The 15,631-nt window shown below is 35.8% G+C and overlaps 1 protein-coding gene across 1 annotated transcript; it reads right to left on the bottom strand.

Moving 5' to 3' along the window:
- Positions 1–7,035: 7,035 nt before the first annotated feature.
- Positions 7,036–13,001, bottom strand: LOC117632654 (probable inactive receptor kinase At5g10020). Its single transcript, XM_034366198.1, has 3 exons — positions 12,098–13,001; positions 9,851–11,326; positions 7,036–7,896 (listed from the first exon to the last, which is right to left on the bottom strand). The coding sequence occupies exons 1-3, from the start codon at positions 12,999–13,001 to the stop codon at positions 7,307–7,309; spliced, it is 2,970 nt and encodes a 989-aa protein (XP_034222089.1). The 3' UTR covers positions 7,036–7,306.
- Positions 13,002–15,631: the final 2,630 nt, after the last annotated feature.

The following is a 15,631-nucleotide window of genomic DNA, read 5'->3' as shown; positions in this document are numbered from 1 at the left end:
TTCAAGACTATCAACCAACAATGTTCTCTTTGGAAGGCATGCTTGACTAAGGCCAATACGAACCCACAAAGTGGCTCAAATCTACATGATGTGGTAAGTAACCATTCTTATTAAAGCTTTAAATTTATATTTGTAATTTTATTCAACTCCAAACTTAAATTTATTTTTTCATGCGTAGGACTTGTATGCAGAAACGATCTTTCTTAATGATAATAAGCCTCCAAATAGGCCTTTCAAATTGTACCATGCTTGGGAAATCTTAAAAGATTGCACAAAGTAGAATCATATAAATGAGCATCCCACACAACGTTCTTCTGAAGCTAGCGCAAGTATGGTGAATTTGGATAACGACGCAAACAATATCACCATGCCTAATCCAAGGCCTGCGGGGCGAGATAACAAAAGGCTGCAAACAAAAACAACAAAAAAATGGAGGGCGGGAGGGATGGGAGGGAGATGGCTGACCCTTCTCAACAAACAAGGGATAAGTACTTGGAATCATTGCTTGAGCAAGGTATTGTTTTTTAGGAGGATAGGAGACGAAAGCTCAACATATTGGACAAGTTTGTCCAAGATCAAGCTGATGCTTGTGCGTATCAGAAGCAACAAGATAAGGAAGCCCAAGAACAAAAAATAATGTCTATAGATGTATCCAAATTTACTCCAAGAAAGAAGAAGTATTGGGGGGATAAAAAAGATGAAATTATGCAAGAACATGCACAGGGTCAGCAGCCTATCATTAATCTTGAAGACAACTCAGGGGATTTTTATCCAAGCCCCCACGATGGTGTTTATTAGTTTATTCCTATTGGGTTTCATGTATGGTGAATTTTCAAGTATTGTGTGTTTCTTTTATAATTATATTGTGTGTTTTGTTTTGGAATAAAATTATATTTGTGAAATTTCAATTTTTTTAGGTCAAATTGTTCAAAAAATTAAATTATGAAGTTATTTAAAAAGATTGAATGACGAAAAGTTATCCATAAAAATTTTTTTAAAAAAAAATTAGACTGAAACCATTCTTAAATAATTTAATAAAGTTGTGGACTTAAAATTTGAGTCCGGAGGGTTGGTTGAAAAAACAATTTGAGTCCAGGCAAAACCCAAATAGTTACTTTTTGGAGGGGGAAAATATGGGTTTAGCCCCAAATGGGTTGGAGAAGGCCTAACTAATTTGGTCATAAACTCAAATTTCTCCTCTCCAAAAAGTAACTATTTGGGTGTTGCCCAGACTCAACCCATTTTCTCCCCCAACCCTTCAAACTCAAATTTTAAGCCCTCAACTTTATTAAATTGTTTCATAATGGTTTCTGTCTAATTTTTTTTTTTCATGGATAACTTTTCTTCATTTAATCTTTTTAAATAACTCATAATTTAATTTTTTTGAACAATTTCACCTAAAAAAATTGAAATTCCATAAATAAAATTTTATTTAAGAAATAGGTTGGTATTTATAGAGTTTGGAGTGAGTTTTGGGGTTGGATATGATTTAGATTAATTTAAACTATTATTTTAACCGTTGAATTTCAATTTCAGCCGTTGGATTCTTTTTTTACCGTTAAAATAGCTTGAATTTAATATGGATCGTTGATTTGGGTTACTATTATAATTATAATAAAAAATTATGCGACACCTAGGATGACACTTTCTGCAACACCTGCAGCGCGGGTCCCATTATTTGCTTCTTGCACATGGCTTGTGCATCATGGCTTTGTGGGCTCCACCAAAAAAAATCCAATCAAGTCAATAATTGGACTGGTTTTTGGCCCCAAATTTGGATTTTTTTTAAATTTAACCCATTACTTTTTTAGGTTGGGAGAGGAATTTGGCTAAAATTTAGGATTTTTTGGGTTTAGCCTTCTAAGTTAGAGATGGCCTAAGTGACGTAAGAAGCTAAGCCATTTCAATAATGTCACATTAAAAAATAAGGTGTTATATATTAAAAAGAATAGAAAATTAGTTAAATACCCATTCCTAGACATAGTTCTATAAAGAAACCCTATACCATTCAAGGTATATAAACACACCCAAAATAAACCCAAAAATTAACAGCTGTTGATTTCTTAAATTCAACATCTATGTTTGATTACCGTTTTGCCCTTTTTCTTTGTCTATTAATCAACTCAATCTTCATCAACGAGCATCTCAAACTTTCTTCTTCTTCAACAATGGTGAGGTCCATCGAGCTCTGCTTCTAGCTTTTCTCCTATTCCAATTCTCTATTGTATTTTTGTCGTCTCCACCATAGCCCTCGCCGACTCCATTGCCGCAACTCACCACCGATTTACCTTCGCCCAAAATTCCATCTCTGATTTCCCTTCCTTCATCTCCGTCGGACGCTCCAATTAAAGCACCACATCCTTCTTCACCTCTGACGCCACCACAATCATCTCTATCTTAATCTCCGTCGACCAACGACATGCCTCCAATTCCTTCTCTAGCACCATCGAATTCAAGCAACGTCAACCACAACAATCTCGGACGGAGACAGAGCTAAGAACTCCTCTTATTACTGTTCTTGGATTTAGATTCTCAGTGATCTAGGTTATTTGTGGAGAAGTGGCACAGCTTCTTCCTAAAGTTACTGAAGAGGTATATCCAACATGATGTGCTCTTTCTTGAACAGATAGTGTAATATGATTTGGGGTTCAGTAATGTTGTTTGTTTGGTATATAGAGATAAACAAAAGCATCTTGTTTAACTTTTTTTGTTGTTGCTGATTTATGACTTCAAACCTTTTTATATGCATATGATTAACATTGAATGGAAGCCTTTGTAGATATAGTTTATTTCAACGGCTAAACTTATAATGGACTCCGTTATGATCTCTTGTTTTCAGCTTTATGAGAGGTTGATATGCATTTGGAAGAACTCCGAAAAATAGTTGTTCAAAAGTGCAGATTGTTCAGTAACATTGGATCTTAGTTTAATATTTTGACATCTACATGTTGATGTAATGAAATAAAAATTTATTTGTAAAATCTGTATTATTGATGTGTGTATGCATGCTATGGCCATGCGTGAGTGCATGTGGATAGAAAGAGCGACTCTGTGTGTTTTTGTGCAAGAACAGAGTTGCATATGAATGCTTCTCCAACAACCATATCTTATCTTGAGAACATTGTTTCAGAAAAATGTCGATTGAAGAGAAGAAAACTTGGGTTACCCCTTACCAGATTGTCGCATGAGGATCTCAGGCTACTACTGATGAGGTGGACCATGACATTGATGCTCAGGTAATCATTTTCATTATTGATCAATTGAGACTGATACACACCAATGCCAGGTAATCATTTACATTATGCGCAAAATATTGTTTAGTGTTGACTTGGTTTTGATGTTTGGTACTGTTTGGATTTTTTATCGTACCTATTATGCAAATGAAATGATGTAGTTGTTAACTTCCAGTAAGTGGTATGAATAGTTGTTATATTGTTCATACCTTGCAACTAAGTTGACTTCTATGACATAGTATTAATAGTGTACTTCTATGACATAGTATTAACATATTTTTAGTAACAAAGCATGCTCTATATTTTGCTCTATATATAGCTGTGCATTTGAAGTTTATGATATACATAATGTGATTTTTACTAAGAAGATAGTTCTATGACATAGTATTAACAATGTACATCAGTGACGCCTCTGATGTACATATTTTCACCGTTTATTCTTATGTTGATTGCTCATTTCAGTATTTTCTAGTTTTATTGTATGAATGGTCCTCAATGATTTTGTGTTCCAATTTAGAATGGGTCTCAATGATTTTGTGTTTTGGAGCTGAATACAAAAGCAGTGGTTCATACAGTTATGATTCTGGAAAATGAACAGTTGCCTGTGTATTTCATTTGAAGCATGTCTGGCCATGGTTTGTATAATGTTTTTTCCTGGTGTCCCACCCATTGTTCTTGTATCTTTCTAGCAATATGGATTTAATCCTCATGAAAAGAAAAAAGAAGAAGTAATTGACACACTAATAATCTGGTATAGCTGTGTTAAGTGATGGATGGTAGATGTTAAAACATGTGAACATACAAGCCTTGTTGATTTTAAATTTGAGAATGTTAATGTATGTACTCTGTCTCTGTACCAACAGCCGAAGCAAATCCACGAGATTAAGGATTTCCTTCTAACTGCAAGAAGGAAGGATGCACACTCTATCAAAATCAAGAGGAGCAAAGATGCTGTCAAGTTTAAGGTTCGATGCTCCAAGTACCTTTACACTCTTTGCGTGTTTGATTCGGAGAAGGCCGACAAGTTGAAGCAATCCCTTCCTCCAGGTATAGCATTTCGTTTTCAGTTGTGCCATTTATTATGATTTGCAACTCGTATATGGTCATCTTTCTGTGCATTGATATGGCATTTGCAACAAGCCAATTTTGGATTTTTGGGTGGTTGTGGGTCTAATATATGACTTTTGTAAATTTCAACAAGCTGGTAAGTTGATTTGTAGTATACAATTTGTTATCTGTAAGTCGTATGAGTAGTTGTTAACTTTCAGTAAGTGGTATGATTTGTAGTATACAATTTGTTATCTGTAAGTCGTATGAGTAGTTGTTAACTTTCAGTAAGTGGTATGAGCAGTTGTTATATTGTTCATACCCTGCAACTGAGTTGATTTATATAACATAGTATTAACAGTGTACTTCTATGACATAGTATTAACAGATTTTCAGTAACAAAGCACGCTCTATATTTTGCTCTATATATGGCTGTGCACTTGAAGTTTATGATATGCAAAATGTGATTTTTCCTAGGAAAATAGTTCTATGACATAGTATTAACAATGTACTTCTGTGACATAGTATTAACAGTGTACTTTTTTTTTTTTCTTCTTATAAAGGTATTTCCTTGTGCCTTTGCAATTGTATCTGGTGAAACTATGGACAATTGGAGGTGGCAGCAAAGGATATCGAATCTCTTGTTAGGGTTTTTTGGATTTTTTGTATGAAATAGTATTTACAATGTTTTTCTATGAAATTGTATTAAGAATGTTTTTCTATGAAATTGTATTAACAATATAGCATGGTATTAACAATGCACTTTTATGACATGATATTAACAATGTACTTTAATGACATGGTATTAACAATGTACTTTTATGATATGATTTGCGGAGGTTTGATGGAGAATGAAGGATCGTGGGGACAGACCCTTGGTTTTCGTAATTTTTTATTTTTTTTTTAATTTTAATTTTGGGTTTACTTTTTTTTTTTTGGGCCGAAAGTTATGGAATACGAGATGGTACAATGTTTGGGCTTGTTTATAAATTTGGGCTGGGTTTGTTTTGGGTGTTTTTTGAGTTTTTTTTTCTGTTGGGCTTGATAGTGGCAGTGCTGTAATTTATTGGAACTTCAACACTAATTTGTTATTTAATAAATGGATTTTGGGTGTGTTTATGAAGTGTTTTCCATGTGGGGTTTTTTTATAATTTCAGCTCCTATTTTGGGTATATTAGTGAAGATCCCTAAAAAGAATGCCAAAAGTCACTTTTGGTCCCTATAGTTTGGCACTTCAACCACTTTTGACCTTGTAGTTTTAATTTTGTCACTTTTGACTATGTAGTTTCATATTTGTAGCAATTCAAGGACATGATAAAATTTCCTTCAATTTCTTTAACAAAATAACCACGTGCCCCTCACGTGGAGAGGCAATTTTGTCACGTAAGGGGCAATTTTGTTAGTCAGCCCCACGTAAAAGCTCATCTCTACCTCTTCCCTAGGCGCGCAGCCATTTTAAAGTAGATTAGGATTAGTGCTCCTAAAAATTTAATGAAATTCGTCTGGGCTTTCAATTGAGTGCAACAAGAGGGTGCGAAAAGACTTGCAGAACTTCAATCGGTTGTTATTTCCGCAAAGAAGCAACGACAATAGTGAAGAAGAGAGTTGAAGTCGATGGAGGTTTCAATAATCTAGGTGAACTCAGACTCTTTAAAGGTTCAATTTTCTGTGCGAAATTGTTTTATAACTTGTATTTGAGTTTTCAATGCATATAAGTGGGTTCCAACGCTTTTGTTTATTCCATTCTTTTGTGGCCTTGGTTTGTTTGTTTGTTTTCTTTTTTGGGTTCAAATGACCTTGTTTTGTTCTGTAACTTTGGGTTTGGAAAGTTATTGCCTTGTTGCTATGGTGGTGGGTGTGATTTTACACTTTTGTACTTCATTTTTAAAGCAGCCACTATCTCCTACAATTGCTATAGTTGCTATAGTTGTTGAGTGGTGGTGGGTGTGAGGTGAAGAATGGTGGAGGGAGTTGAGAAAGGAGCAAGAGAAATTGGTTATTTGGAAGATTGGACATGTAGGGAGAAAGAAAGGGATGAAGGAGATAGAGATTGGTTAGGTGTTGGGAATTTGGAATAGTGAAGAGAGGATTTTGAGATTTTGGTTGCCCATTTTCACGCCCTAGGGAAGAAGTAGAGACCAGCTTTTAGCGTGAGATTTTGGTCTCACGAAATTGTCCCTCCACGTGGTTGCTCCGTTAAAGAAATTGATAAAAAATTTATCTTGTACTTGAATTGCTACAAATATGAAAAATACAGTAAAAAATGACGAAATTGAAACTACATGGTCAAAAGTGGTTTTAGTGTCAAATTACAGGGACCAAAAGTGACTTTTCACCTAAAAAGAATTTAAAAAAGAATATATTGGACCGGTTCAGTTTGGTTGAACTGCCAATTTTAAAACCCAAAACAGAATCAGTTCAGAAATCCAATTCGATTTTTGTTACCAAAATTTGACAATAAAAGTTAAACCCGCACCAAACCGAACGGCTCAGTCAGGTCGTGTTCAATCAGTTTGGCAGTTTAAAATGTCTCGCAAAATGTTGGACAAAGCTTCCGTGAGATGTAAAAGCCAACCTTGTCCACCATCTTTCTACTAATTGAGCTTATATTTTCTTAGATATCCAAAAAATAAAATAAAAATTGAAAATTTTGTGTCCATAAATTTGAAAACACATTATATCCACGTACAGTATTTCCATAAATTTGGGTGCAGAAATAAGCTTGGCAGTTTAAAAGTTTGCAGATTGTGAAATCTCAGTGATGAAGATCTAAAATGAATACCACACGAATGCCAGTATGAAAATCATACCCCACATATGCCAGTAGGGTCAACAAAAATTATTCACCCCACATATAAACAATGAACTTATTTTCCTCTGAACTGTACCACTACCTGTTTGGCTTTGTCAATTACAGGATCAGTTGACAATCAATTAGTAAATTACACAAAAATGAAAAAAGAATCGATGTATGGTGTTAGTACCAATGACTACAGTTAGAGCATTTGTTGTACCTGGGGTGCCCTTTAGTTCACTATACCTGAAATCTCTTCAAACACAGTTTTGATGTCGGGTCTTTCCGATGCTGGTTGGATACATCTTAGAGCTACCTGTAGCATACCATCAAGAACTCTAGGGGAGTGCTTAACGCTACGCTTTTCCAGAATCACCCTGTCAATGCATTCAAAAGAACGATTTTCTTCTGCCAATAGTCTCACCCAGTCTGTCAAATCAACCACACCGGGTATGCCAGACACAATCTCCCCGGAACTCTTTCCAGTCAAGAGCTCCAACAAGATCACCCCGAACGCATAGACATCACTCTTCAAGGATGGGCAGGGTTTACTTGAGCTAGCAAATTCAGGGGGCCGATAGCCAAGAGCACCTGCATTCAGTACTTGCTCAGTAGTGCCAGCCGGAGTCAAAATTCGGTGGAGACTGTAATCTGTGAGGACTGCGTTCAGACTAGGGGTTTCTAATAAAATATTTGTGGATTTGAGGTTGCCATGGGGAATTGCCTTCTCATTATGTAGGAAGTTCAGACATCGGGCAACATCTACAGAAATTCTGAGCCGTTCCTCAAGAGACAGGGGTGAAAGTTTTCTTGGCTCAACTTCTGTAGACGACTCAGAAAGATTCAGAAAACTCATGTCAGGTGCAGGAATAAAACTAGAAAAAGATTTTTAAAACATATGCAAAATATTAGAAGGGTGTTGCCGATGTCACCCATAAATTGTCCAATTAAAGTGATGGATTTATTACAGGAAAGTTGGTAGGGGCCAACTGATAATACAAACTCCAATAAAATATGTTTCATGCATTTTAAGCTGTTAATGGCAGATGTTAACTCGCTAAAGCTTTAGGAATATATTTCTTATGGATGCGCCAAAAAAAAAAAAAGTGCCTCCATAATAGTAAATTATTGAAAGGCAAAATAAGACGGGTCATGCATTTTAACAATCATTCAAGACCAAGACATTTGATAAATAAAAAATTCACAGAAACCACACAACACATTTGGTGAAATACTACTATAAACAGTAACAAAAGGTGTCTCCTACTCTAAAAGCACAACAATTTCCCATTAATGAACACCTGATACACCTTAGCATAAACTGCCATCCTAACCTAACAGGTTGTAAATTTACAGTAGAATAGCACATAGTAAAAGACATCAATTTCAATAAAATAAATCTAGGTCATTTAAAATACATTGCCCTCTCTCTTTGGACAATTTTCAGCATTGGTTACAGGTTTTAGTACGCTAGGATGTCGGCCAGGTTCTGTCAGCCAGACTGAAGTTCTGGCACACAATTAATATTCTCTAATAAATAATACAAAGTCAATTTTGTTAAAGGATATTCAAGGGATGATTAAAAGGAAATTTTTCATTGCAACTCCATCCCAAAGTTATACCATAGCACAGAGTTTATGGAGAAAAATCAATTAACACAAGTGCATATCTTAGTTTATTGTCATTAAAGACTGACCAAAAGTAAAATCAGATGTTACTGATGTTGATTTACAACTCATCAGTTTTCAAAATCATGACTAGATTCCAAGATTGCATGTGTCATGATCATAGATTATTTATCATCTCGGCGAGCAATTATTGTACCTCCTAGAAACTTTTATAGTAAAAAACTAGGGACTAATGGTAACAAGGTAAAAACTGTGACTTTCTTTATAATGAAATGAATCCAGATCAATTCAGTTTAGTGCTACACATTAAAAATAAAATGCTCAAAACTCAAACTTTCCTAGGGGTTTACTAAGGATACATAAACCTCCTTTACCCAAGCTCTCTTGTTTAACTATTTAAAGTTTTTCTGCACTGTAATCTTCGACCTAATTCCCAAATCCTACTATCGGAAAAGAACAAAAAAAAATTCCCGTTGATCTATTTACCATTCCTTAGTCCTGAAAACCAATCAAACTGGATTCCGAGTGTACTTTGTTATCTTATACAGTAGAATTCTTTTGTTACCCACAGACCACTGGTAAACAAGTAAAAATAGTGAATTGTAGAATGACCAAATGGATCCAGATCATTTTACCTTGTCACAGAGTAAGACCAGCATAAAGCTCATTCAAACCTCCTTAGAGGTTTAGGAAAAATACATGGACATCACTCCTATTTTTAGAAATTTATACCAAGCCCTCTGGTTTAACTACTAATAGATTTTCTGCACTGTTATGATCTACCTAACTCATCATAAATTTCATTGAGTTCCAAAAGTTTCTCATATGCATCCTTACTACTCTCAAAATTAACATAAAATTGAAACCTATTGAAACCTCTATATCTAGTAAAGACACATTAAAATAAATATCACACAGATTTTATTTTTTGGAGGAGAGAAAGAAATGCTAGTAAAATCAAGGTGTACACAAGGAACAATATTACACTCCCAGCATTTTAGATATATGTGGGAGCTTTACCAAGACCAGAAAACAAAAATAATGGGCTCAGCTTGGCTTGGCAATTTCATTTTGCTGAGATTTTAATGGAAACAATATTCGGGAGATTCTTATTTCAAATCCTAAAATGAAAGATAACAGAGTCTTACCATGGAGATGGAATGCCAACGATTGTGCATTAATATAAGTTGATATAATCAGTTTCTCATGCTCCTTTGGGCCCCAGTAGTAACCGAGCAGAGAAACCAGATTCGGATGTCTGATGTTTCCTAGTTTCTTTACTTCTCTTGCAAATTCTTTCCTCCCTTTTGCTATACCCTCCCTTAGCCATTTCACAGCCAATACATGACCTGAGTCAAGCATAGCTTTGTACATTGTTCCATGACAACTCCTTCCAATAGCTTCTGCAGGAGCACATGAAAGTTCTTCTGCTGTGAACACCAAGGAGCCATCAAACAGATGTAAATCACCAGCCAATTTATCTGGAGAACAACTTTTGAACATTCTCAAGAGGTTGTTGATTTTTAGGGTTAGATTTGATGATGATAAGAGAGACTTTAGAACTGATGAAGTATCAGAGGCATCATGAGGATACCTTGTTTGGGATGATGGTGAAAGATCTTGAGAAGATTTTGAGCCGTCTACACTTTTTTCAGGTACCGATCTATGAGAAAGGGCAGAATCTCCTTGTTCGACAGCTTTCTTCCCAGAATTTTCTTTCGAACTTGTACATTCCTGCCAATGACCCCTGTAATAGATCATCATACATGAAAGCGCTAAAACAGCAGCACCACCAACCAAACCTGCTATGAGGGAAATTCTAATAGCAGCTTTCTTAAGGGGCCTGTGCTCCCTAGAAGTATTATTGAGGACACCCTTCGGTGATGATAGGGAATGGGGAAATTTTAGCAAAGAGTTCCCTGGATAAAATGCGGAATCAGGAAACTGCCGTAAGTTTTCAGGTACAACACCAGAGAGATGATTGAAAGACACGTTAAATCCTTTTAGTTGATCTGGAAAGTCTTCAGGAATGATACCGTCAAAATTGTTCTTAGATAGGTTGAGATATACCAAGCTATGAAACTCACTGATCTCTGCGGGCAAATGACCACTCAATGAGTTATTAGACAGATCTATAAATACCAGGCTCAGATTTTGAGTGGAACTGTTTGAAGGATGACTTGAGATTTCCTGGACAGGTATTGACCCGGAGAAATTGTTGCCTGACAAGTTAAGATCAGTCAATTTAGTTGATGAGAAAAAGCTGGGAAGAAGGAATCCTTGTAGTCGGTTGAGGCTAAGATCAATCACTTTTAGCTCTGGGTATGTACCCAATACTGGTGGAAGAGCACCTTCTAATGAGTTGTTGGATATCTTAAATGAAGTTAGCCTAAGAAATTGAGATGTTTCATTAGGCAAGCTTCCTGTCAAGGAATTGGAACTTAGCTGGATAACTTCAATGTAATTTCCCCAACGTCGGATTGGGGACAAGTTACCTGTGAGCATATTATTACTCAGATCTATGATGGCACAGTGCCCAACCATGGCAGGTAAGGAGCCTGACAATTTGTTCGAAGAAATATTAAGCTTCTTCAGAGTTGCAGAGGTGATGCTTCGTACTGGACCTGTCATGAAGGTAAACAATATAACTGTATAGAGGAAAGAGAGGAGGAAAACAGGAGTAAATGAATGAAATTGTAAATTTGAAGATGATATGATGACTTGCAGACCTCAAGCAATAACACACGAAATATCATGCAAAAGAGAAATTCCGCATATTGAAAAGATGGACGGGCCACTGCCCTCACTGTAGCATTTATACTAAAACTGATTCTTAAAATGATTATGATTGTCCACTCATGATTACATGTACATCAAAAAGACATAGCATTTGTTATGCTTGTTCATGCTCACACCTTCCCCCAACTTAAATCCCTGTCCGACCAAGATGAAAATTTAGTCCCCACTACTGGCTATAGAAACTTAAATCTGCACGCTCTGTTTCTGATGGTTCATGAAGAACTTCGGATCATGGTTTTACATGAAGATGCTAATGTAAGCATGTCAACATTGTCATCCAACATATTTTTATGTGATAATGTCATTAGAGATTAATTGCGTAAAGCAATAGCATTTCTATTACAGAGAGAAAAATAACTAAATAAAAGGGCATTCTTTGATGCGATCGTAAGTCAGTTATTTCCACTTCGTTTATTTTCAATTTCCAAGTCTGAAAAAAGAAATTCCCAAACAGGACTATCAATTTCCATACGCAATTTGAAATATAAAAAGAAAGAAAGTCCTTTTACATATCCTCCACCAAAAAAAAAAAAAAAAAGAAGAAGAAAGAGTTGTGTGCCAAAGCTAAGTGTAGAAAACTGTTAGAATCAACATACCTTCAAGTTTGTTAAGACTAAGATCCAGTTCGGACAAGAGCATTGAGCTCTCTTGAAATAGAGCTTCCGGTAGAGAACCAGAGAGCTGGTTGCTTCCAAGCCGAAGTGTGCGCAGAGAGAAAACAAAATTGAAGGAAGGCATAGGACCCACTAACTGATTATAACTAGCATCAAATGTCTCCAAACTATCAAAATATGGCATCCCATCGTGAGGAAAAAGCTCTCCAACCAAGGAATTGTGGCTAACATTCAAATATTGAATAGATGAAACAAGAGAGGAGTTACCACGTCCCAAATCCAATGAACCAGAAAACAGATTGCTGCTCAGATCAACATGGACCAAGCTACCCATTTTGGGTAGAAAATTCATAATGTCTCCAAAAAAGCCATTAGCTCGAGCATCTATATACCTCAACTGTTCAAGTTTGCCTAAACCAGTGGGAATAATGCCTTTAAATTGGTTTGAAGAAAGATTCAAAAGCACTAAACTCTTTAAGTTGACCAAAGCAGAGGGTATTAACCCATGAAACAAATTGCATGAGAGATCCAAGTATTCCAGGGTCTCAAATAAACCAACCTTTGAGATGGTCCCCGTCAGCTGGTTGTTTGAAACCGACAAATTGCGAAGCATTTTAAGACCTGTAATGGCTGAAAAGCTGAACTCACCAACCAGTCCAGCATCATTTACAGTGATTGATGTCACATGGCCATTGCTACACGCTATCCCAACCCAATTCAGAGGGCAGCCATCAGAGTCCACGGACTTTGAATCCCATGAAACAAGAACTTTCCCAGTAGGGTCTTTCTGAATGCCTTCTCTGAGCTCTAAGAGTGCTCCCAGATCTGACTGTCCTGATGCAATTACTACTAACAGCAGAAATAATATCAAATTGATTGTCTGCATTACTCCTTGAACAGCCCCAAGCACCCAAACTTGAGGGAAAAGAAAGAGAATGAGAACTTACCAAGTTACAACACAAAGATATTTACTCTTCTTAGAAGTATGAAAGGAAGGAAGAGTTCAAGAATTGGTGCAAATTTAAATTCAAGTGGCAACTATTTGGATACAAAGATATGGATTTTACAAGAAAGACAAGTAGCAATAAGTAATAGGGGAGAGAGAGAGAGAGATATGGATTTTACAAGAAAGACGAGAGAGAGAGAGAGAGAGAGAGAGAGAGAGAGAGAGAGAGAGAGAGAGAGCTCAATAAAATCAGTCAACAATGGAAACTGAGAATTGAAGAAGCCTACTTAATTTATTTCCCACAGCTCCACAATGGCTATGATAGTGAACCCACTCTCATAAATCCCAACAAAATCAAGCGAATCCCAAAATGTAGCAACAAAACCATACTCAACATTTACAGAAAATGCAATAATGCCTAGAAAACAGACAGCTCCAAGAATGAGCAGCTCTGCATAATTAAGAACACTTCAAGTACAACAACAACAAGAGTTCAGAGTGCTAAGAATCTAGGGTTGTTTGGGAAAGAATTTTGTAATTATTGGTATCTGGGCTACTTTTGGGCCTGTGTTTGATGAGCTAGCCTCGTATTATTTTGGGCCATATCTAATGGAAGTTTTCTTCTTCAGCCGGAAAGAAACGAGAAAAGTCCACGCAGGTTGAAAATTCAGAAGAAGAGGAGCGGAAGGAGGTAGGTGGTGGTGCGGTGTATTATCAATCATTATTTGTGAGGAAAGCCAGATAGAGGGACAGCTGCTTCACTTTTCCGAAGGCATTACTGTTAGTTGGAAACAATATACAATTCATTGGGCTTAGTGCCTTCACTCCCTCACTCACTCAAAGTGAGTGTGATGGTTTGACCTCGGCTCTGGCCTTCACCCACTATTATTTTTATAATTGTGATTTTTATTGTAGATTTATTTAGCAAAAACATTTACATAAGACAATCTCCAAGTCAAGGGGTCTAAGGTCCACTTTGGAATTGTTGTCTTTTTTTAAAAAAAGAAGTTGATTCTGATGTGTTTTAAAAAGAATTAGCTGTAAAGTAAAGCAATTAAACGTTTGGTAAACTGTAATTTTAAAAGTGTTGTGAGTATAAAAAGTAGTGTCAGAGCGTTTGGTAAATTTTACTGTAAAAGTGCTGTAACTGTTTATAATAACTAAAATAGACATGATGCTAAAAGTGTTTTTTTACTAATCTGTTTTGTAAAACATAAACCTTGAAAGTGTTGTTATACTTTTCTCCCTAAAAATTATATTAATCTTTGCTTAAAGAAAAATAAAAATTCAATTTTCGAACAAAATATATCATTTGTTTTCTAGGACCAAATATAACCTACTTTTGTTTAGGCTCACATGACTTTATACACAATCACTTTATACTCTGCTAGAACAACCTTGGGTATGCATAAATTTGAACTCTCAAGGTCTGGGAAAAGCAAAAATAATTAGGTATTGAATAAATCTTCCAACAAAGAAAAAGAGATCACCACGGTAGTGGGTTAATAAACCATCCTTCAAATTGAATAAGTAATAAATATTTTTTTGACAAATCCATCGTTCTAATAAGGTTTAAATTGTAGCAATAAAAAATGGAAATAAAGAAATTGTCTAAGAAGATACATTAATTAATCTTGTTGCAATCTTGTTCCTTAATGTTTCTACTTCTTGTGCTCCAGGGCCATAAGTAATATGATATCCTTCTTGTGCATCACCCTCCATCTCCATTGCATTTGGGTTGTTATTTACTTTGTGAAAATGAATATCAAGCTGTGCATGCCTCCTTATGTAGTTGTGAAGTGTCATAGTTGCAATTACTATCTTCACTTGCTTATGGAATGGATAGGTAGGCATGTCTCGTAAAATACTCCACTTTTTCTTCCATACACCAAAAGTGCGTTCAATGACACTCCAAAGGGAAAAGTGTATGTGATTAAATACTTCTCTAGAACCTATTGGTTGAGTGCCCTACGAAAATCTGGAAGATGATACCTTTCACCTGTATATGGTCCCAAATACCCGCTCATTTGTGGGTAACCTGCATCCACAAGATAATATTTTCCTGTAACCAATAAGATATGTTTAATTGTAATATAATTTGAAAGTGAAAAAATTATAAGTTTAATGATATGCACATATTTGAAACATTACCATTTGGAGGTTTAGGAAAATTTAAAGCATTGTTTCGTAATGCTGATAAAAATATCCTTGTATCGTGTGCAGTGTCTTCCCACCTTGCACATGCAAAGATGAATTGCATGTCAAAATTACATGCAGCCATTATGTTTTGAGTCGGTATTCCTTTCTTGCCAATATATGGTACTTGATCTTCAGGAGGTATTGATGCTTGAACATGTACGCCATCTATAGCACCAATGCAATCTTGCAAACAATAAGAAAAATATTTCAATAAATATTACTTTGTTCATAAAACAATCGATAAATTGTTGCATCTAATTCTTACCTTAAAATGGGGCATATATCTTGAATCTCTCAATATCTCTTTCGGGACTCCATTAAACTCAGGATCCGAGGGTTTTAAGACATCAACGGCCATAAGGCATACAATA

The sequence above is a fragment of the Prunus dulcis genome, chromosome 6 (assembly GCF_902201215.1).
Source record: "Prunus dulcis chromosome 6, ALMONDv2, whole genome shotgun sequence".
NCBI lineage: Eukaryota > Viridiplantae > Streptophyta > Magnoliopsida > Rosales > Rosaceae > Prunus > Prunus dulcis.
The sequence above is the reverse complement of the archived record's forward strand: the minus strand, read 5'-3'. Positions and strand labels throughout refer to the sequence as shown.

What these genes read in the sequence shown, in the direction of transcription:
- LOC117632654 (XM_034366198.1), bottom strand. Translation starts at nt 13,001, where the DNA reads ATGCAGACAATCAATTTGATATTATTTCTGCTGTTAGTAGTAATTGCA. An exon ending in TAGTCTTAACAAACTTGAAG is followed by an intron (nt 11,327 to 12,097) that starts GTATGTTGATTC and finishes CCTTCATGACAG; the next exon opens with GTCCAGTACGAAGCATCACC. An exon ending in GTTGGCATTCCATCTCCATG is followed by an intron (nt 7,897 to 9,850) that starts GTAAGACTCTGT and finishes AGTCGTCTACAG; the next exon opens with AAGTTGAGCCAAGAAAACTT.